Source organism: Nematolebias whitei, chromosome 12 (assembly GCF_014905685.2).
Source record: "Nematolebias whitei isolate Nwh7 chromosome 12, NemWhi1, whole genome shotgun sequence".
NCBI lineage: Eukaryota > Metazoa > Chordata > Actinopteri > Cyprinodontiformes > Rivulidae > Nematolebias > Nematolebias whitei.
The window spans coordinates 31,609,334-31,633,418 of NC_056509.1; the positions used below are offsets into that span (position 1 = coordinate 31,609,334).

General features: G+C 40.8%; 1 protein-coding gene across 1 annotated transcript in view; it reads right to left on the reverse strand.

Moving 5' to 3' along the window:
- Positions 1-1,632: 1,632 nt before the first annotated feature.
- xkr6b (XK, Kell blood group complex subunit-related family, member 6b) overlaps positions 1,633-24,085 on the reverse strand; it is a 77,912-nt gene continuing 55,459 nt past the window's right edge. The window contains exons 2-3 of the mRNA XM_037685418.1: positions 3,353-3,549; positions 1,633-2,603 (exon numbers count right to left, since the gene is read on the reverse strand). Of these exons, the coding sequence (XP_037541346.1) occupies positions 1,633-2,603; positions 3,353-3,549 (1,168 nt within the window). The remainder of the gene's footprint in view (positions 2,604-3,352; positions 3,550-24,085) is intronic.

The window sequence follows — 24,085 nt, forward strand, 5'->3', positions numbered from 1 at the left end:
TGAGAGACAGAAGAATCTGTGCTTGTCCCTGGGGTATTAGTGGAGGAGAGCTCACACATATTCAACCAAGGGAATTTTTTAGGTTTACAACTCCTGTACAGTCAGCCATAAGATGACACCATTTTGCACAGACTCATTCAACTGAATTATGGAAGTGGCTAAATTACAAAGACAGTATTGTACATTGTGATTCGGCTTTGTTTCATCTGCCCCACGGGTTCCAGAGCAGTCATCTTAAACACGCTTACAAGGTTGTCACCTCTTTGACACCATTTTTGACGAGAAGTATTCATACTGGAGATATTTGTTCTGTAAAAAAGTGAGTTTTGACAAAATATAGTTATGTCAATGACTATAAATGTTGACACAAATACACACGGAAATATAATACCATAGAAATATCATCTCAAATTTGTACTTTTACCCCTCCAAGAACTTGTTTCAAATCTTTGCACTTTGCACTTAACTTGTATGTACTATAAATTAATGCTGAACATTTTTTTTAAAGAAACTAAGGAGATTGTAAAAGGGGTACTTTCCATGATTTAAAAAGGGAATGGTGGAGGATTCTTTGAAGGCTGTCTTTGTACTTAAAAATGGTGTATTAACACACATATGTACTCTTCTACTCATTTACAAACAGCTAAAGTTTCTTTAAAAATTCTTTGGAATGTTTTTATTATGGATTTATAGTGATCAATTAGGAAAATGTGCTTGTCTCATTTACTATATCGTTTTAAATGTTGTGCTTTTAGAAAGGCATGCAGTTACAGCCTTCTTCCACTGGATGGCAGTCTGCCCTTTTTGAATTTAATTTCTCTGTGAAACTAATTGAAGGTCACTGAGTCTATTTTTCTCTCCCAATGCATTAGCAGTTTTGATTAAGGATTTAGAACAAAAATAGTACAGCCAGGATGCTCTTGAACTAAATGAGCTTACTGAGCGGAAAATTCTCTTTGAACTCCTTCTGTTCACTTTTGTCATTTGCAGTACAATCAATATTTCCCTGGCTTTTTTAATTCACAGGAAGTTAAGTAAGTAAACATCTTACAATATTTCAAAGATTAACAATGGCAGTAAATGTTGGCATGTGCAAAGACCTGCTCCCTCTGAGACACTCCTCCATCATTCCCATCAGGCTTTGCACCAGTCCCATTCCATAGGGACATACAATAAGCCCATTACAAGTATCCACAAGTTGAACCACCAACACAGTATGATGCATTAACTCACTTTAAAATGAAACATTCATATGTTAGCTATATCATACAGAAGCATCTTTTATCAATGTAAATAAATTTATATGAGACATTTATGTTTTTATATATTTATACTGTATATCAAATAAAATGCTGTAACTTTCATTATTTTCAGTCTGTACCCCCTCCCCCCCCAAAATAAATAAATAAATAAAATAATAATAATAATAATAATGAATGTGTGTTAGTGTGAACAGGTTTTTTGGGTGGTTAGTAAAATATGTTTTGCAGGAAAACTGATGGATTAAAAAGGAGCGCCTAAGGCCAAACAGAAAGAGATAACATCTGAGAAGAGGAGTGGAGGAGAGAAATGATAGGAATAAATGTGCATCATTCTGTGTAAAAGTGAGTGACAAAGTTGTTGGAGGTGGCTTCAGAGGGAGGATTCATACTGCAGGAGTTCATAAAGAAGTGGACCGTCCCTATACCTGATGCCCACCGCATTGGGGCTAATGTACTGCAGCACATTAATGGTCCTGCGCAGGCGCCGATCCACAAAGTGCGCATCCCAAGCTGGGTAGCGTTTTCTGGGCATGTCTATTTTGATAAGGGGACCCTCGGGCGGAATGGGCCTGCCAGCTGCATCGACAGGCTCTGTAGACCTCACTTGGAAAACCGGAAGGCAAGTGTCTGTTGCTGTGTCATCTGACTCCATGTATTCCCCTGCCACACCTCGAGTTGGGGTGGCCTGAGATCCACGAGGCCCTGGAGTAGGAGCCATCGGCTCAGCTTCGGGCGGTAAAGGGAGCCCCCACAGCAGCTCTGCACAGCAAGAGCTGGCTAACATCCTCAGTCGGGGGCCCATGGGATGTAGAACCCCATAATAAAGAACCATGCAGGCTACACCTGAGGCAAAGCACAGGAAGACGCCACAAATGGCAAAAGAGGCATAGGCGTCAGTGGTGGCTGGGTCACGGTACGCATACCAAAGTGAGGTTAGGATGGCGTTCTCTAACAGTACTACTGTGTAATAGGCCACCATTCTGTACTGCTTCCGGCCCTCACGTACATTGAACCAACAAAAGACATAAACTACGCCCACCACCATGTTGAACAACACTTCCTCCCATTTGGACATGCAAAAATCGGTTCCACCATGGATGACCCAGAAAGCCATGGCACACCAATGGAGCACCACAAAAATGCCAAAGTAGATGTGGAAAACGGAGGCAAAAAGGGCAAAGGAGAGCACCCGTGAAGAGATGGTAAAAAGGCGCCAGAATAGATGCACCAGGGCACCTCGATAACTCATGCTCTTCTTGTCATCACGTGAGTCACGCAGGAGTTTGTGGTAAGAAGCTAGCACCCAGGCCAGGGACAGGAGGGAGGACATGGCAGAAAGACCTAGGGAAATGAACAGAGACATAAATATAGATTAAAATCAGAAAATGACTGAGTAGGTACTGTCACATAGTGATAGATGGAACTTAAAACATCTGAAACTGGAGGAAAAGACACATTTTTATTCAATTATAGTGTATAACCCCCAAAAAAGTGGTTTCAACTTAACCCAACTGCTGTTCCTCCAGTAAAACAAGATTTCATTTCTGCCCTAAGCAATCCTTCATAGCTTTGAACGTCCTATTATCACTGAGATCATCACACATCATCCAGTCAACACAGTCGCCATTTAGTGGACCAATTCAGTTTCCTTAAGACATATATAATGGTAGAGACAGCAAATATGTCAGAAGAGTAAGCTACTGAATGAGAAATGATTGAGGATTCTGCAGAGCAGCAAAATGGAGCCTCTCAGCAAATGTATTGATGGCATTTCTATAGGCACCCCCGACCACGAAGGATATCACTTATGATTGAATTGTTATCCTCTGGGAACTGTATTGCATGAGGAAACTGGAGTTGTAAAAGTGGTTTCAGTAACAGCAGTGATGAATGTTGGAAACCGGATACAATGCTTGGCGTAAATAGAGGCGTGGACACGATGGAAATGGATTTTCAGTTGTAGATAATGGAATGATCCCAGCATTGTACGGCAGCTAAAGCTTAAATATGACATATAATACAAAACGATATGTCGAATTACATGCAAACTATCATGTGTTGCTTGTGCAAACCCTCAGGAAACTCCTTACATTGCAGCCACTCAGCTTTGTTGCTCTGGATCATGATGCAGAGCTGCAGCACCAACTGAGGGGCACTTTCTAAGAAGGTCTCCAGCAGTCGCAGCATGTTGACATCAGCGTACTCGTACATCATAGCCCAGTAAAAGCGCCGCTGGTTCTCCTTCTGCTTGTGACTTTGTATGCCAAGGTACATGGTGCGAATGTACCTAAAGAGAGAGGGGAAGCAGAGAATTAGAAACTCGTTGTCCGTCCTTCATTGTGGTCAAGATTACAAACCCCTCCCTTAATTTATACAGAAGAAGGCCACTTGAACACTTTGTCTCTTTTCACTTGTACACATTAGCACTTTCACAACACTAGAGGGCATTCTTAACCACAATTTAAATGAAGAAAAGAAACGCAGATATCCATAAAAAATGAAAATCAAAGCATTAAATAACATAACTGTATTATGAGTTAAAAACATTCATGTTTATCAGTGCAAGCAAATGAGCACAAATGAATAAATTCGATGAAAATAAGGAATGATATAAAACCATAAATGCTAGAGGAAATTACAAAAATAGTAAAAATGAATAAGCGTTCGTTTATAGTGTTGTATTCTTTGTGTGGCATTTCAGATCTCAACATAAATTGGACTTTATTCTAACAAACACTGATTGTTTTTCACCTAATGTGGGCTTTTTGATTGATTAAACAGTGAACCTTGAAGAAAACCTTCAGAATCCACACATCTTCCATTAAATCCATTTGGCATGGTATTTGTCATACGATTTAGTGCTTTTTTTGCACAAGTATATATATATTTTTTATTATTGGTATTAGTTCATAAATTAATTCCTGACAAACTAATGAGTGTGTCAAAATGACTGCAGCCAGCTCAATTATTTTAGGTGATTATGTCAAGATTAGTGCAGCCCTTTTAATATCCCACTCAAAACCACTCTCGTCGAAGCCTTTCAGCCTGGGTTCTTTTGTGTCAATAGAAAATAAAAGGAAATTCAAATACTTAACGCATCAGTACCTGACTACCACTGTGTTGCACTGAGAAAAATCACATTAGCAGGAGCTTATTAAAAACCCAGTGATCTCTATGGACATTCAGGATGTGATTTCAGAACTTATTTTTTTGTTTTGGTCATTTATAGAAAACCACAAGAGATTACCTTATCTGGCATAATATCAACTTCCACAACTGTTGGGAGCTTCATAATTCAGAGGTCATGAAATGCAGTCAACTCAGCTCATTGAATCAGTCTTCTGGTGTAATTAAACCCTCCCATTTCTTCTATGTTTTTAAAAGATAAGTCGCAGTGTAACAATGTAATCTGGTCTTCTGGATGGATTCTTCTTTGTCGAAACATTCCGTCTTTTATCGAAAAGACTTCTTCAGTCTGAGGAGCTGCAACAAACTCAGTCTTATAAGCAGCACCTTCTCATAGTGGATTAATCAGTTTGCTGGTGACAGCCAAAATGTTCATCAGCCTAATGAGCGATCGTTAGTGCCCTGATGACCACTTGCTATTCGCAGAGGGCTGAGTGATACTTGCAATAACAGCATTGTAAGAGGGTGACTGTTGGACAGGGAGGCCTCCGTCCCTGTTAATAACGATGGACGGGCTCTCTTCACAAAGATGGCTTCCATTACTCCTCTCTCAAACCATCGTTCCTCTCTATCAAAGATGAGAACATATTCATTCCTGTAAGAGTGACCACAGCCGGCAGATGAGTGTAGACCGCAGAGTCCTGACCTGATGATGTTGATCTTCTGTGCTGGGCCATCCTTTTGGCCAGTGGCTGTTTTGTTTTCCCGATGTAAGACTGATCACAGCCCTCCTGGCACTGAACAGCATACACATTATTACTCTGTTTGTGCCGGGGGACTGGGTCTTTGGGATCGTCTACACTAATTTGACTTTTGGATAAAAGACTAAATGTTTCAACAAAGAAGAACCCGTCCAGAGGACCCAGGGGCAGTGGTCCTAACCTGTTTGGTGCCCTGGGCAACAACATCCCCACCCAGTCCGCATCACCCACCCTCAGGGACACGAACACGCCCCACCATGACATTTTATTTAGATTACTATGTACCATCACAGACACACTGAAAATATCTTTGAATATTTTATTTAAAAAACTTGAAATTGAAGAAACTAGAAAAATAGTATTAACACACACATCAATACTGTATACCATGAATATAAAAGTATACAAAACAAATATAAAAAATAAATACTGTAGAAAATAAACACAATTAAAATAAGGCATTTCTAAATTCCACCAATAGAACACAATTCAAGGATTCAAGGTTCTTTATTTGTCATACACACCACATGTGGTGCATGTGGTGGAACGAAATTGTGTACACAGGGTCCCAGTTACATCCAACAAAAGTATAACATGTAAAAGAAAAACAGTGATAAGATCTAAGATTTGAACTAAGAAAAACGCTAACTAGAAATACACTAAGACAATCTTTAAATTAAGACATTCTGTGTACAGTAGTCCCTCGTTACTTTGCGGTTCGACTTTCGCAGACTGGCTCTTTCACGGTTTTTCAAAGTAAGATTGGACATGACACAATTGGCTGATTGATGGCTGAGCCACACAAGTGGCATGGATTATTTATATAAAATCAATTATTTTAAATGATTTAGCACATGCTGCACCTTTGTGCAGCCCACGGGTGCAGGGAGAAGCTCCTTCTGCAGCCTGTCATGATCTCCTCTCTGCCACCTGCGGCTCTCTGCCATGCACACATTCCTCTTCCGGCTGAAGCAGCTTCGTGAAGGGTTAACCCTTTGCTGTCCAGCTGCACCGATCGACTTTTGTCTTCCAACTTAAAATTCAAAGTATGTCAAATGATAAAATCGTCATAATTACAAAATATAAAAGTGTTAAAAGTTATTTTAAATTATTTTAGAACTTCTATGTTCAGCTGTTACAGTGTAATTGATCAAGAAATACATTTCTGCTCCGTGCTGCTGCTGCGTGAAGGGTTAACCCTTTGCTTTCTTGCTGTGCTAAAATTACTTTGTGGGGGAGTGGTGGCGCAGAGGTCAGAGAGGTGGGCCTGTGATCCGAAGATCGCCGGTTCACGCCCCGACAACATCAACATTTTTTGGTGGGGTAGGTGAAGCACCCACACTTGCCCCCATCCTCCTTCGCCCCACTTTGGGCCCATGAGCAAGGCCCTTAACCCCCCATCTCCTCTCTAAACAGGTCTCTCTTGAAAATGAGTTCTCATGGCTCATTGAGACTACCTGTATAAATAAAGGGTAAATGAAAAAAAAATTACAGTATTTAAATTTATATTGTTTTTTTACACAGAAGGTGAGAGATTGGGAGTGAAACTTGAACTTGGACTACTGTATCCTTACTTCACGGTTTTTCACTTATCACGGGGTCATGGTCCCCTAATCCCAGTGTTGTAATGTAACAAAGTAAAAATACTTCGTTACTGTACTTAAGTAGAATTTTGACATATTTTTACTTTACTTCGTTATTTACATTTCTAGCGACTTTCACTTTTAATTCACTACATTTCCTCAATAAAATGTGTACTTTTACATCAATACATTTCCCTTAACCATATTAGTTACTAGTTACAACAATTTAAAATTAGAAGAAATCTGATTGGACAATGCCTGTTTATTCTCCCAGTTTGTGACTTCATGCGGCCTCTTCTCTCTCCCTCACTGACACATACAATATAATTATGACAAAAAGTGGGAGATTTACCTGCAGTTACCTTCATACACACGGACATGTGGTACTTCCTGTTTATCACTGTTGTATTCAGGTCGCATCATGTCAATTGTATTAGATGCATCTCTGGACCAGCAAGGGAGACAAGAGAATCCCCTTCCCTTCTTTCACAACCTGTGTGTCAGACCTCAGCAGCAAGTTACTTGCCCTGCACCTGGCGGAGGGCGCCAACTCCCCACAAGTGGGCAATAGGAAATAAATACGTAGGCCAGACAGACCATATGAAATAATGTGTTTATTTTTTTGAGGGGGAGGACGGGGGCTGGGTTTGGGCCAGGCGCTTGTGCCACCCTTGACGAGATGCCGTCCTGGGTAGCTGCCTATATTGTCCATATCAGGACCTGACTTAGCCTCGTTAGATTTATCTACCACATGTCACAGTGGTTTGATGTGTTCTGCTAAGGAAGGGTGTAACGTGCTCATTGTGGGTGGAGCTAATTAATATCAACATCCACTTTGGGTTTGATGTAAACCTAGAAGATTGAAGCTAGTAACTTTCGTTAAAACTCCTCTTTTGACATCCATTCATTGAGCAAAAGAAAGTCATTATGTAAAGGGCAACAGCTCAGGGCTAGTTTTTATCTACCACATCTCAAAGATGCTAACACGAGTTGAGCTGTAGAGAAAACAGTCAAAACAGTTATATCTTAACACTGACTTTAACTTTTACATATTGGTTGGAAGCTGCAGGGTCTACTGTATCGGCCCGAGCTGGCAGAGTGGCCAAATAAATCAAGCACTTGATGTGAACGCAGTCAACCGAGGACAATGGAGTAGCAAAGACAGAAATAGATTGGACCAGGGGTCACCAACCTTTCTGAGACCGAGAACTACTTCAGTGAGTGATACAAAGGGCTACTTGTCTGATACATACATTAATTTGCACAACTCGTCTTTAATAATAGTATAATTACTAATACATTTACATTTATGTGAATATTTGACTGCCAGTTCACATCTTAATGTTAAGGACTCCTCACAAAAATGTGGCAGCACGGTGGTGCAGTTGGTAGAGCTGCTACCTCTCAGCTAGCAGGTTGCCTTGGTTCAAATCCTGATCCCAGGGCCTTTCTGGGTGGAGTTAGCATGTTCTCTCTGTGCATGCGTGGGTTTTCTCCAGGTACTCCCACAGACCAAAAACATGCATGTTAGGCTGATTTGTAACTCTAAAAGGGTGTGTGGGCGGGTAAAGATAATGGATGGATCTACATCCATAAATATGTTATTACTTTAATTAAAAAACATATAATCAATGACGATTTTTATGCGGTGCTATTTTTAGAACATGCCACACGGGCAACTCACGCGGTCCCTGTGGGCCCCGTGTTGGTGACCCCTGGACTAGACTATAGCACTCTCCAGTCCGAACTGACCGGCTGAGGATCTAAGCTCAGTTTCCTTTAAGTAAGATGCAAATTCCCTGCAGCACTACAACAAATACTTGTTTTGTTCTTAAAACAAAAATTAATTAACTCCAGTATGAACCATTTAGTATGAGAAAATGATTTGTTTTGAAATTCAGTTGGATTTAAAGCTCCGTAAAGAATGTATTGTCAACTTAGACTTGATTAGTTTGGGCTATTGTTTTACTGAGGATTGTGCTCGTATTTTCCAAAAACTCCAATTAATTCTTATTTGTAATGTGTAGCAGGACCTGAATGCAGGCATCAATGGAAATTCAGGATCCAATAAAAGGATTTTATAACAAAACTGAGGCAAGACTCCAGAAGCAAACAGGCAACCGAACGTAAAGGTTTACAGAGGATTTGAAAAAAAAAAAAAAGAATTAAAATAATAAAAAATAAATACAAAATACCATTTTGACTAATTTGACACTCCTGCTGCCCTTGGGTCAAAAAGACCCACAAGGCCACAGTCTTACTGAGGTTTTGTGGGTCTTTTTGACATAAGAGCAGAGGGTTAAAATAAATATTGTTTGATACCTAATCTCAACCCAATACTTGCACATTTTTACAACTTGTTTCACGAATTCAGTCGAGTTTCCTGATCACCACAGAGAAGCTCTGGGAATGATCATCTCCAGTCATGATTTTACTTGTAAACGATATGAGTGTAGCCTAGCCTGTCAGTGTAATGCTCTTAACTAGGCTTCAGAGGGCACTGCGTTGAAAATACGTTACGGCGCTGTGCTGCTAGCTACAATGACGCCACTGTTAACATGTTATCCGATTGTACATCTTTGCCAGAAAAAAAATCCATGCAAGGAAGGTGCTTGTGTTGCTGAAGCAAAAAAATAATAAAAAACTGTTGACTGTCGTCATGGAGATTCTCCCCACTAGATGTAATTTTTCCATATTACGATTACCTTTTCAGCTCAGCTACTCCTTTGATCTGAGCTTGGATAAACTGAAGTTTGAACAATTTAAATTTCATTGGTGGAAACTAAAGAGACATTAGAATGTGTCAATAAACGCAGTAACCATAACTTCAATGATTTTTTTTTTTTTGCTGATAATGATTGAAGTTTAAAGCTGTCCTGATGTAACAAAGCTATTTTCTCTGTCACACCTCTTGATTTTTTTTCCTCACCCAGCCGAAGCTCCAAATAAAGCAACGTGACGTTGAGTGGTGCAAGGATATTTTTGAGCTATGGGATTGTAGTCTTTCTCCAACGTGTAGAAAAAGAATGGAAGAGGAGAAGCAGATAAAATGGGCAAAAGTTGTTCTTTTTTCCATTGCTGAGATGAACAGCTCTGGGCAGGAAGAGACACATTATATCCAGAAGTAAACGCTGGCATTCCATGACATTTTCAAACAGTCTGGAAAATGTCAGATGGAACAATTCTACTGGATCTCTAATGACACGGCACAGAGACCTACACAGGACCTTTGTCTTTGTCCCTGTTTCCATTAGTCTCTGGTCCTCAAGCATGTTTCATTAACCTGTGAAGTCTTTGTCTGAAACTGCAATTTTAACAATCTCTATACCGCACAAAAAGCAAATTATACAGTTATGGATCCTTGAGTAACTGTAATGACCTCTTTGTTCAAAAAGGGCCTGATTTTTTACAAGTTGGCCACTTTTACCAAAAGAATAAACTGTAACATTTTGTAATTACTGCAAAAACCACAGTTTTTGGTGTGATTCTTGATTTTTTAAATTTATTTATTTTTGCTTTAAGTTGTTTTCCAGATTAAGGGTATATTTAGTAGTCCAGTAGATTTACAGATGAACAGAAAATTACTCCATTTCTTATTAACAAGTCATGATACTAAACCAGAAAAACGTCCATCCATCCATTATCTTTTACGCACTTCTTCCATTTTGGGTCACGGGGGTTGCTGGTGTTCATGTCTAGCAATTACTGTGCGAGGGGCGGGGTACCCCCTGGACAGGTCTCCAGTCCATCACAGGGACACATAGAGACAAACGAGACAAACATTCACTCTCTCACTCACACCTAGAGACAATTCAGAGTTACCAATCAGCCCAACATGCATGTTTTTGGTCTGTGGGAGGAAAACAGAGTACCCGGAGAAAATCCACGCATGCACGGAGAGAACATGCAAACACTACCCAGAGAGGCCCCCAGACCGGGATTTGAACTGGCAACTTTCTTGCTGAGAGGCAGCAGCTCTACCAGTTGTGCCACCGTGCTACCCTCAGTTAAATCTACACTTGTAAATGCATTTTAAGAAATATCAGTTTTTCCTCAAAATATCAGTTTGTGCATGAAAGTGAGGTGCAAATGCAGCAGAAAATATGTGGGCGTGGCTTAAGACTGGACATCTAGTCTATTACACAAATCCATCCATCCATCCATTTTCTTTACCCGCTTATTCCATTTTGGGTCACGGGGGTCGCTGGTGCCCATGTCCAGCAATCACTGTGTGAGGGGCGGGGGACACCCTGGACGGGTCGCAAGTCCATCACAGGGCCACATAGAGACAAACGAGACAAACAACCATTCACTCTCTCGCTCACACCTAGAGACAATTTAGAGTTACCAATCAGCCTAACATGCATGTTTTTGGTCTGTGGGAGGAAACCGGAGTACCTGGAGAAAACTCACACATGCACAGAGAGAACATGCAAACTCCACCCAGAATCCCGGGCTGGGATTTGACCCAGTGTCCTTCTCGCTGAGTGGCGACAGCACAACCAGCTGTGCCACCGTGCCGCCTGCTTTGTACTATGATTATGATAATAGTTCAGTTATTTAACAACCCCACCGTGTTGTAGATCTAATCAACTTTGTTTTTAGGCTACACAGCCTTTCATTTTTATTGAGATTTCTGAAAACACTGAAAATATTACAGTGTATTTTCATGCCCTCTGTATTGTTTTTACAGACATCTGAGCGTGTAAAACTGAACCATTCCTTGAAAAAAAAAAAACTTAAATCCAAGTGCAGCATTTGTATTTTTACATGTAATGTATTAAGAACAAAGAAATATGAAAACACAAAAGGTGTCAACAGTTAAAAGACTATCACTCATTGCCTATGAAAGGTGGACAAGCTTTAGGAGTGGAAAGTGTGGTAGTAGCTGAGAGTCCACCCTATCTCATACCTGGAGTGCTAATAGCTCAGGATAAATATTTATTTTTCAACTTTGCATGGGGAAATGGGCAATATGCATTTCTTTGAAGCATGCTAGTTTCACTTGGAAATGTTAGTAATTATTATAAATCAATGTAAGACCAACAGGCTGACATTGTCACACCACTGACATGTATATAAAATACAGTATTTAACTGTCGGGAATCATACATCAGGACGTGAAAACTTTATATCTGCTAACCAACATATTTTGTAAAATGTTCAAAATGAACAATTTCTACTTCAGTTTTAATATTAAAAGGCAAAACTATTCACAAGTCTAACATTTACCCTCATCTTCCACTTTGTTCACATTTCTTTATCTTCAGAAGGATTAAAAAAAAAAGACAAGCACTCGATTTCAGGGCTGTCAGGAAAATCTGAGCCCACTTCATCACGTCTCCACGTCGCGGCACTTTGCTTTACAACAATATCACACACATCCTGCAGTTGTGATGCACACTGTTAACGCTCCCACTGTGCATTTTCAGATGTAGTAACACAAATAGCTTCAGAAACAAAAGTGCACGCACGGAGAAGTACAGAAACACAGAAATGCTCAAACATTGTCAGCGCTGTAGGGGATTTCCTTCCCATTTTAAACGCATCTGTCAGATGGATTTCTCTGTCTTCCAATCACACACATGCACACACTCCATTCAGGCTGTGGTTTTGATGCTTCTTCCCCCTCCCTAACGTTATGCTCTTCCACAGGGCTCCTGATGAATTATTTGTGGCAAGATCATAGCAATCACTCATGGCTTGTTAGGCAGCATACGCACGGCCTAACAGCTCGACCCGGAGCCGGGGTCAAGTTCCAAGACCGGCCGTCTGCCATTTCTGTTTCTGTAATCATTATCCTCCCACCCGCACCACCACAATCTGACTACCAAAAGAAAGACATCTGCTGTAAGACACACACAGATATGGAGCTGTAATAACATCGCTTGCATGAGTAGACATCTTGACATGGGAGTATGAGCTGCCGTGAGGGACAGGTGGAGTGACAAACACACCATGTGGACGACTTGGCTATGTTCTTTCTCCTTCTCGTCTAAAGTCAGCGACCAATGAGTCATCCAGCCTCTCTTACACTAATCCCTCAAGTATGTGGTTAGATGGATCACCCACAAACACAAACACCACATTGCCACGTCGGGCTGCATCTGTCTTCTAAGTCAGGATCGTGCGAGAGCTGTGCCCGCTCAGACTGTATTCATATTCTATCACCAGCTGAGTCACCAAGAAGATCCGGAGCACTACTACCATAGCATGAAGCAGGGTTTATGCATGATCTGCAACAGGTGGAACCTGGCAGAACACAGAGCAAAGTGGGAAGGCATGTAACATACACAACGTCAGAGTGTTTATGAAAAGTGTGATTTTATGTGAGGCAGTGCCAGCTGCAGTGAGTCACACCCTGAGTCACTCTGAAGAGACCGCGCACGTTGACTCACAATGAGGTTTACATCTCCTTTACCGAACTGCTCTGTTCCTCCTTCTCTTCATTTTTTACAAATTTTCTTTAAATTTATTCAAAACTCTTTTGCGATCAAGACTATTCTCTGTGTGCAGCTTCGTCAAGGGATGTTTTGGAGGGGGCGTTTGGGTGGAAGAGTACAAATAAAGCTGCGCTCATCCTACCTCTGGTAAATCAAATCGGCAGCATTGTTCATCACAATCCCACATTTAGAAACCACTTCAGTTGCCCCCCCCAAAAAAAAAAAAAAAAAAAAACTTTTAGATACAAATACCATTTTTAAACAGTTCAGACACAAAATATCTCAGTTCAAAAGAGGAAAATATTAAATTCTTCTGGTTTATTTTTATTTGGAAATTTAGAATTTTGTTTTACTGTTTATTGACAAAATTATTAATCAAATAGGGAATTCAGGGAAATAAAAACTTTTTCTAAATGTCACTGTAAAGCCTTCTAAAAGCCTTATCAACAATTTTAGATATCCATCCATCCATTCATCCATTATTTTTTACAAGGTTTCTTCCATTTTGGGTCACGGGGGTTGCCGGTGCCCATGTCCAGCAATCTGTGTGTGGGGCGGGGTACACTCTGGACAGGTCTCCAGTCCATCACAGGGACACATAGAGACAAACGAGACAAACAACCATTCACTCTCTCACTCACACCTAGAGACAATTTAGAGTTACCAATCAGCCTAACATGCATGTTTTTGGTAAATGGTAAATGGACTGTACTTGTATAGCACCTTTCTATCTAATCAAGATACTCAAAGCACTTTACACTACAATCTGTGCCCATGTTTACCCATTCATACAGCACTCTACTAGATCTCTACAAAGCTAAATGAACAAATCATTCTAAAGAGACTAATCAGAGCTTTAGATCATATTCATACACCGATGGGACACACATTGGAGGCGATGAAGGGTTCAGTGTCTTGCCCAAGGACACTTCGGCATGCGACTGCTGGTGGATTCGAACCCCCAACTCTTGCATTGGAGGACAACTGCTCTAGCCACTCAGCCACAGCCGGTCTGTGGGAGGAAACCGGAATACTCGGAGAAAACCCACGCATGCATGGAGAGAACATGCAAACTCCACCCAGAAAGGCCGCCGGGCCGAGATTTGAACCAGGGACCTGCTCGCTGAGAGGCAGCAGCTCTACCAGTTGCACCACCGTGCTGCCCCAATTTTAGATCGCCTTGGGATTTTTTAACAAAGTTTTTGCTTGTTTGTATTATTGGTATGACTGCAATAAATATTTTCCATATAGATTTTTATTTTATTTTCTCTTTCAGCTGCTCCCTTCTTTGGGGTCACCACAGTACGCAAACTCGCAGGAAGACTTGGTAATTGTTCTTACGCCGGGTGCCCTTCCTGACGCAACCACAGACCACCGAGCTACCACAGCCATCTGTGTGGGGCAGAGAGCTGCTGTCTAGGGTGCCCGGGGGAGCAGATGGTGGGGGTTGAGGGCCTTGCACAAGAGCCCATAGTGGAGCAAATGAGGGTGGAGGCAGGTGTGGGTGTTTCACCTTTCCCACCCACATTTTGATGTTGTTGGTCCAGGGGATTGAACCGACGACTTTCCGATCACAGGCTGGCCTTGTCTAACCTCTGCTCCACCACTCCCTTTTTCCATGTGGATAACAACCACAAATCTTGTTGATTGTTATGCAATCAGCGATCATCTGACAAGGGTTCCTTATAGTGGCTCAGATCAGTCTGGCAAAGGCAAAGCAGCTGTTTTATCAGTTTACAGCAGCAGGATCATACCTTTGGTGAGACATAATATTTGGCTTAATCATTTTTAGATGAGGGAACAGGTAATTATTGAGGAAGTACAGTAATTGACAAAATGAATATAACTTCACTTCCAAATTGGCATTAACGATAATTAACAATTATTAAAAGTTGACTTTATTTTTTATCCATCCATCCATTATCTTTTGCTTGTTCTAAAGTCGGGTCATGGGGGCAGTAGTTTGAGCAGGGAGGCCCAGACATCTCTTTCCACAGTCACCTCTTTTCTTCTGGGAGGATTCCAGGCCAACCAAGAGACATAATCAATGGGTCTTCCTCGGGTCTCCTCCCAGTTGGAAATACCTGAAGCACCTCCCTAGGAAGGCGCCCAGGGAGCATCCTTACCAGATGCCCAAATCCACTCAACTGGCTCCTCTCGATGTGGAGAAGCAGTGGTTCTACTCTGACTCTCTCCCGAATAACTGAACTTATCACTCTATCTCTAAGGCAAAGTCCAGCTACCCTGAAGAGGAAACTCTTCAACTGCTTTTATCCGCAATCTCATTCTTTCAGTCACTACCCAGACTTTGTGGTCATAGGTGAGGATAGGAACATAGACTGACCAGTAAACAAAGAGCTTCACCTTACAGCTCAACTCCCTTTTCACCACAACAGACCGGTACAGAGTCCTCAATACTGCAGATGCTGCACCATTCTGTCTGTCAATCTCATGCTCCATTCTTCCCTCACTCATGAACAAAACCTCCAGATACTTGAACTCCTCCACTTGAGGCAGAATCTCACCCTTGACCCGAAGTGAGCAATCCACCCTTTTCCAGCTGAGGACCATGGCCTCAGATTTGGAGGTACTGATTCTCATCCCAGCTACTTGACACAGTTGTGAACTGCTCCAATAAGAGCTGAATATCACGGCACGATGATGCCAACAGGACCACATCATCTGCAAAAAGCAGAGCTGGAATCCTGAGGCCACCGAACCAGAATCCCTCCACCCCCTGGATGTATCGAGAAATTCTGTCCAGAATCGGTGACAACGGGGAGCCCTGGCATAGTCCAACTCCCACCCTGAAGGGGACCGATTTACTGCCGGCAATGCAAACCAACCTCTCGTATCGCTTGTATAGGGAGTGAACAGTCCGTAGCAACGGGCCCCCAATCCCATACTCACGGAGCACCCCCCCACAGTGTACCCCAAGGAACACGATCAAAAGCCTTCTCCAAGTCTACAAAACACATGTAGACTGGATGGGCAAACTCCCATGACCCCTCGAGGACCCTAGTGAGGGTAAAGAGCTGGTCCAGTGTTCCACGGCCAGGACAGAACCTACATTGTTTCTCCGGGATCTGAGGTTCTACCAACGATCACACTCATTTCTCCAGTGCCCCTGAATAGATCTTACCAGGGAGGCTAAGGAGTGATGCCCTTATCATCAGAGAACACCCTCCGGTCCCCCTTTTTGGAGAGAGCAACTACCACCCCAGTCTGCCAATCCAGTGGCACTGCCCACGATGTCACGTGATGTTGCAAAGACGTGTCAACCAAGACAGCCCCACAACATCCAGAGCCTTAAGGAAATTAGGCTGAATCTCATCCACCCCTGGAGCCCTGCCACCGCGGAGCTTTTTAACTACCTCGGCGACCTCAGCCATGGTTAAGGACGGATCAACCCCAAAGTCCCACAACTCAGCTTCCTCCAAGGAATATGTGCTGGTGGTATTGAGAAGGTCAAAGAAGTATTCCTTCCACCTCCTGAAAACATCACTGGTTGAGGTCAACAGCACACCACATTCACTAAACACAGTGTATAAAGCGCTGCTTTCCCCTCCTCAGCCGCCTGATGGTTTACCAGAATCTCCTCGGAGTCGACCGAGAGTCTTTTTTTTCAAAAGTATTTATTTTTTATATTTCTTCAAATTAAACATTACAGTCATAGGCAAACAAATATAATCTCAGAAATAACTGTCTGTGGACAGGAGGCGCAAACGCCACGGAAATCTCAGTTTTAAAAATATATCTGGTGTACACTGGGCCTTATTGATCAAATCGTGACTGGTTCAGATTGTTCCCTCTGAGCACCGAGATGGGAGCTGATTATTGCATTTCTAGTGAAACATGATTTTTGACGGGTAACAGGATCTTTCCACTCAGCCATAGTGAGATCAGCAGTGTGGACACCATGCTCAAAAGAAAACTGGCAGAAATTCAGCATGGTACTTAAAGACACTCTGCAAATCTGCATCACAAATATTCCTTTTTTTATTTTTTCTGCCCTTTCCAGAAAGTGAAAGTGATGAAAAAGGAATATCTGATTTGTGTTTTTACCTGACAACTTTTATGGTGCTAAAGAAAACCCTTGGAGCAAATATTTTCCTTCCACGGTAATTACAAATGAAAATATGAGACTGATGTTTAAAAAGAAATGTGAATACTGTGGGTTTTCTTTCCAGGACCACTTCATGGCTTAATATGGCTCAGTGGGCCTCAACTTTAACAGCAATCTGCTGAGCTTGCTTTAGATATGTCTTTATCCTCCATATGGTGGTGAAAAGCCTTGGAATAAAGGTTGGCTGAGTTTAAAACCGAGTCCTGCAGGCAAGTCAGATACATTCACATACAAACACACAGCGATCTGTGACCAGCGCCTTTGGGGCGATCGCTGCACAGAGGGTGGCTGGAATGTTGAATAGAGACCGGGCTGACATGAGACAAGCTGAAAGCGATGGGGAGCGGCGGGCTGAGATGAAAGATTCTGTGTCAACACCGCTCCGCCTCGTCAGTTCTTTGAGTTTGTAATGAATAACTCGTCATGACATGTTGACTAAATATTATCTCTGTTTAGAACAGGTTGTGCAGACACAGCTCTCCAATAGGTCTGCTTCAGATTGATGAGTGACTTTGGGCGATTTGATTTTTGGTTCAGTGTTGAAACTGAAAACAGATCACATCAAACCACGCCGACTGGATTTTAAGATCAGGGCTTTGAAAATAAAAACTGAAAGTCAACCCGCTATGTCGTAAAAACTCAGTCACAACTCTAAAAAAAAAAAATTACTGGTCAAAATGAAGTTGTATTGTAAATTATAAATTCACTCAACAAAGCAGCAAATTAGTTAGAAAAATAATAAAAATATTATCTTGCTTAGTCTCTGTTTAGAGAAATCAAGTTTAATTCTCACAAGACTGAAGAGCTAGTGGCTAGTCTGAGCAGGGCCAAAACCAAATTGGATCACCAGTGTCTAATAACACCTTCAGTTTTAAATATTTTATAGCGTTTCATCCAAGCACTATTTCATAAATACGACAATTAATTCACAGAATAGTTTCCAGCTCATAAATCCTGTCGGAATTAAAACCTGTTTCTTAAAACAGATATGTTTAAGAGCTATCTACAGCAGGTAAGATATTAATTGTTCATAATGCATAAAACTTCACTTCCAATGATCTGAAATATTGCTTTAAGAAGCGGATTTAAATTATGAGACCATCGTCATTTATTATGATAACAATATGTTAGGCCTGTCCTGAAGGAGTTTGCTTCAGTTTTGGTGCAGATGTTTGCAAGAACCTTATAAAACAAGTTTTTGGCCCTAATTCAAAAGTTTATATGTTTAAAAATAACATGATTCAAACATGCATCACAATTAAGTATATTTGTGTGTCAGTATGTTTCACTGCAAAAAAATAAAAATTAAAAAGTCTATTCCTCAACTGAAAGCAGAAAATATTTGGAATGAAGTTCCTTTTCTATTGAAACTGGATTGGTGAAATTAATACTAAGTGTTCTCTTTGAAACTGTGGTAATTGTACACATTTTGTATTCTGAACAGTCATACTTGTGCTTTACTCTCAGGGCTACAAAATGTTGGATCACACTGTGCATTATTAGTCTAAATTAGAAATGTACCTTTTATATGTCATTCAGTCAACTAAATGCTGATTCTTTTCATAAGTAGCAGAACAAGAACATAAAAGCATAAAAAAGTGGTGATAAATCAGTTTCAATGGTATGTCCCTTCCCCCAAAATTCTATTTTTGTATGAGAAACTTTCAGTGTATACAGAAAACCAAGTTTTGTCCTGACACCATGACTCAGACAAACAACAGCTCGTGTTCATGTGTAATGACGGAAACTGTTGAGCTGTTTCACTTCTAAAACTTGTTGAAAAACAGCTGTCAGCTGAACAAGACATTCAATTTATAAAGCCACCGTGTTTGATTAGGTAACGTGTAATGATTGTACCATAAATACTAGTGATGTCACTTCATGCTAGGCCATAAAAACACTACCTCGGTGTTGGTTTTTCTCATGTACGTTTGACAAAAAACCATTTAAGCAAGAATTAAATGCTAGAGTCGAATACACTAAAGAAAAGAAATATTATTTCACATGAAAAGGAGCATCCCTCTTCTCTTTTCTCTGTCTGCACAAGCAGCGAACACCTCCTCCTCCTGTATACATTAGCGTGGACTTTGTCTCTCGACTGTACACTTTGTCTTCTTTTTTTCTCTGCGCACCAGTCATTTGTCACCATTAGCAACAGTCCGCAGGTACCCCAACTCATCGAGCCGTGACCACGTGACTTGATGTAGCCACATAGATGCAAAGAAGGTGCTTCAGAGTGAAGGAGCTGGAGGAGTTTCAAGGAAGAGAGTCGACTAAAGACACACCGATGACCGGTCGAGCTTCGTGCTGATCCAAATCAGTCCGTCCCCATTAATGTGTTAAAGCGTGCTAAGGATTAGAATCTGCAGATCTGGTATCAGTTCTAACAAAAGGAGATATTTCCCTGCCCGTAGTGGTCACCTTGGCTATGAACAGGGCTGCAGACATGCTATCACAGAAATCACCAGTGAGATAGCACAGAGGCAATCAAATGAAGAGGGGGGCTTAATCAAAAGGCAGAGCAGTGACCACAATGCACATCTGAACAATAAAATCTCTCTCTCTCTCTCTCTCTCTCTCTCTCTCTCTCTCTCTCTCTCTGTATATATATATATATATATATATATATATATATATATATATACATAATTTTCTGAATTATTAAAAGAGCACCTGCAGATTTGAAGTTATTTCCTCATGTAAATTGGCCATAATGAATTCCTTGAAGGAATGCCTGTCGCCCGCTGTCTTTCAGGTCAAAGCTTTAAACTAAAATCATCACATGTCGATTGACTGAGCTGTAGACATTTTTTATTGCTAATGTTGATTAGCCATCCAAAACTGTGTTGACTCCAAAAGTTAACGAGATGTGCACCCAGTAATTTTCTTTTGTTTCACTAAAGCCTGTCCAGTGGTTTATGAGATATTGCGCTAACAGACAAACAGTTTTAATAGTTCAAGGCTAAATGTTACACATAGTTCTTGCCTTCCGTGATTTTTTTTTTTTGCAATTAGAATATATGTGTTGTGGAACAGATTCAGCTACTAGCACACCAAATTTTAGATGACTCATAACCATTTTTGTGTTTTTTTTTTTAAATCTATTGGCTGCCACGTCCATCTAGAACTGGTTTGACTCCAAATGTAAATATGTTGTAAATGTTCATCAAATGATTACTTTCTGTAAGTTTCATTAAAATCTGTTTGGCACTTCACAAGATATTTTACTAACAGACAGTCACATGTACATGAATGGGCAAAAACATGAAATCCTTTTATCTTTGCTAAGAATAACGTTAATGTAAAATTAATTCAAATATCAAACAGGAGTTAGGAGGACGCTAATAAAGTTGATCCGACGTTGGTTTGTTTCCAGTTTAGTCTGCATTTGCAGCTTCTATGCTCGAATATTTACCCGAGACGCACAAATAAGCAGACTGCCTTCCTCGTCTACAGAGAAAAAGTTGACAGTTAGAGTTTAAATATTAGAATAGGAGGCTCTTGAGGTGGATAGTTTATTACTCTGTAGCTTTTTATTTTTATTTTTAAGCAGCGAGAGGAAAAAGGCTCGGGAGCTTCGAATTAAATCATCTCTCTGTCTTTGACTGTCTCCCTGCACTCTCTGAGACGGCTCGTCCACCAGAGGAAGGCTGAGATTATGTCTGGATTAGAAAGAAAAGGCTTTGACCCACTTCCTTTTCAAAGCGCCGTCCAAAGGGAAGCATGTGGAGGCCGGCTTTCATTCAGAGTCAGCAGTTGTGTTGTGATGTTTGAGGCTCGTGTTTATTGCTCCTATAATTAGCACGGCAGGCTCATGGTGTTAAAATGCTTCCCTGACTTATCTAATGAGAGCCTGAAACTTCTCTTTGTAAACCTCTTCGATGTCCAGGAGTCAACGATCGACACGGTGTCCACCTCAAATTGTCATCACCCGCTGCCAAAGCAGGCGACGCTGCAGTTACCAACGTCTGGGTGCTGTTTTCTGTAGTGTCGGTAAAACATCTCATGAACCACAGGACAGAGTTCAATGAAACTTTCAGACAGCAGCCATTGGATAAACATCTACACCTGATTGTGTGAACACTTCTTTTCTTCTGTACATTTTTGACAAGATTCTCGTCCTGCACTTTTCAAGCTATTTCAATAAATCGTAAATCAAAACATTCAGTTCATTCAGGACAATCTTGCTATGAACTTTGGTATTGGTTCAGCTTTAGCTTTTTGAGATATTTTGCCTTTTCTGCTGTTTTTTTTTTTTATCCTCATAGAAAATGAATTGAGCTCATTTTACGTCCTTCAAATCTTCAGATCGGTTTACAACCTTTTACTGCTCCTTTCACATTTTGATCTGGTTCAGCTTCTTTCAAATTCCTTGTGCAAATTAAAACTTTTTTCCAACTACTTGCAGCTGTTTTGTGCTCTTTTCAGTTTGTCTCTGCTAACTAAAACAGTTTTGTGCTTATTGTAACTTATTTCAGCTAATTTCAGCTTATTTTCCGTTCAGCTTATTTCTGCAAGTTTAAGCTTTTTCTGATTTCTAATTTTAGCTTTTCCAGCTAATTCCACATTTTTTGCACTCATTTCAGCTTTTTTCAGCCTAACTGAGCAAAAATGTGCTCCCTCGACTTCCTTCTGGCAATTTAAGATCTTTTGTGTTTTTTTTTTTTTAATTCACTTGTTTCTTTTGCTAATTTCAGCTTTTTTCAGATAAGTTCCTCTTTTTTTGGGCTCATTTCTGCTTCTTTCGGCTTAATTGGGCAAATGTGTTATTTCTGCCTTTAAGCTTGTTCTACCTTTTCAGCTAGCTTTTTAGCATTTTTAGCTAATTTCAGTTGTTTCTACATAAATTAAAGTTTTTCATGGTAATTACTGCTACTTTCAACCTATTGACTTCTTTATGCTAATTTCAGCTTGTTATGGTCCTTTTAGCCTTTTTCTGCTAGTTTCAGCTTTTTCTGTTATATCAACCTCTTTTTCGCTGTTACTAAATTTAGTTTTTTTCAGCTACCGGTAATTCCACTTTTTTTTTTTTTAAGCTTATTTCAGCTCCCTGCACTTCCTTCTGATAGTTTAAGCTTCTGCCTTTTTAGCTACTTTTCAGCTATGTTTTTTGCCACCTTCTGCCTTTTTTTTTAGCTAATTTCCTCAATTTTTTGTTCATTTCTGCTTATTTAAACCTAATTCAGCAAATACGTGTTCTTTCTGCTTTCTTCTGCTATTTAAGGCTTTTTCTTCCATTTCAGCTACATTTCAACATGTTTTTAGCCAATTTCAGCTGTTTTTCAGCAGGTCCTTCAGCAATAAGCATTTATACTGCATTTTCGCAGGAAATGCAACTTCTCTAGTTAACTTTTGGAATACATTTTATTCAAAATGGTCGCCTTCAACTGAGTGACCTGACCAAATACCAAAATGGCTGTAACTGTGAAATTTACATTGAGCTAAAGTTTGGTGCTTTAGTAAGTGAGAATCATTCCCAGCCAATAGTCAATAACCATAAAATCAACTCTGGTTAACAAAATATCTCATGAACCACTGGATGGATTTGAATGAAACTCTCAGGTATTAGTCAATTCATGTACATCTGCAAGTGATTCAGTTTTGGAGTCAATCTATTCAAGATGGCCACCACAATTATGTGACTTCATCAGACACCATAACAGCTGTCCCTCTACCAGATTTAGAGATACTGAGCTAAAATTTGGTGTGGTAGTAACTGATCATCATCTCCAACACATACTTAGAGCGCTACACATAAAGGAATATTTTAGTATAAAGTTAGGCATTAACTTTGAGTATTAACCTTGTCTGTTAGCAAAATAACTTGTGAATCATAGAATTTATTTTAATTAAACTCTCAGAAAGTAATCACTGGGTGTACATCTATTACTGTTTAACCTTTGGAGTCAATGCAATTCAATGTGTCTACTACAGCTGTGACATTAGTCAACACATGCCTCGGTCAGTTTTAGAAAAAATGAGCTAAAATCTGATGTGGTAGTAACTGAGAGTCATCTTTAATATATTCTCATTTCTCAACCTAACAGCTCTTGCAAAATCACACAATATCTCACATAACGTCATTTACAAGACTTGTAAAGGATGCAGGAATACTAGGCCTTTAATTTGTCCAGGGTTTTCATGCAGACAGTTAAGGTGGGCATTTTTTTTTTTTTTTTAGCCCTAATGATAACACGAGAACGAAGGTGAGAGCCAAGTCAGCACGCGAGGAGGGAAAGCAGTGGGTGCAGGGGAAGGAGGGGGGAGACTGAGACAGAGATGGAGAGGCGGCGGAGATAACTGCCGAGAAAGTGGAAGAGACTTTGCCAAGAGGAGGAGAGAATATAAAGAGGAGTGACAGAGTGATGTAGTGACAGAGGAAGAGGACGGAGGCAGCAAAAGTGGTGAGACAAAGACATGAGGAGGAGGAACACACACAAAAAAAAGAAGAATCCACAGGAGGTAGAGAAGAACCTGGTCAGTGAGAGACAGAATAAGACCCAGGAGGTAAACTAATCAACCACCACGCAATGCAATTTTCTGGCTCTGTGCCTCCACCCCACCATTCTCCTCCTTCATGCACCCCCCCCCCCCCCTCCTCAACCCCCACTCTTCATCTTGGAGGCTCTCTTTACTATTCTGCTCACACACACTGTCTCTCCCTCCGCTATCTATCAGGCCGTACCATTTCCACTCTGCTGTGTTTAGCGTGTCTCAGTAATACCCCGCTCTTTTTCCAGCTCCCAAGCATGGACTGACCCACTCTGACCATCAGCACAGCCCC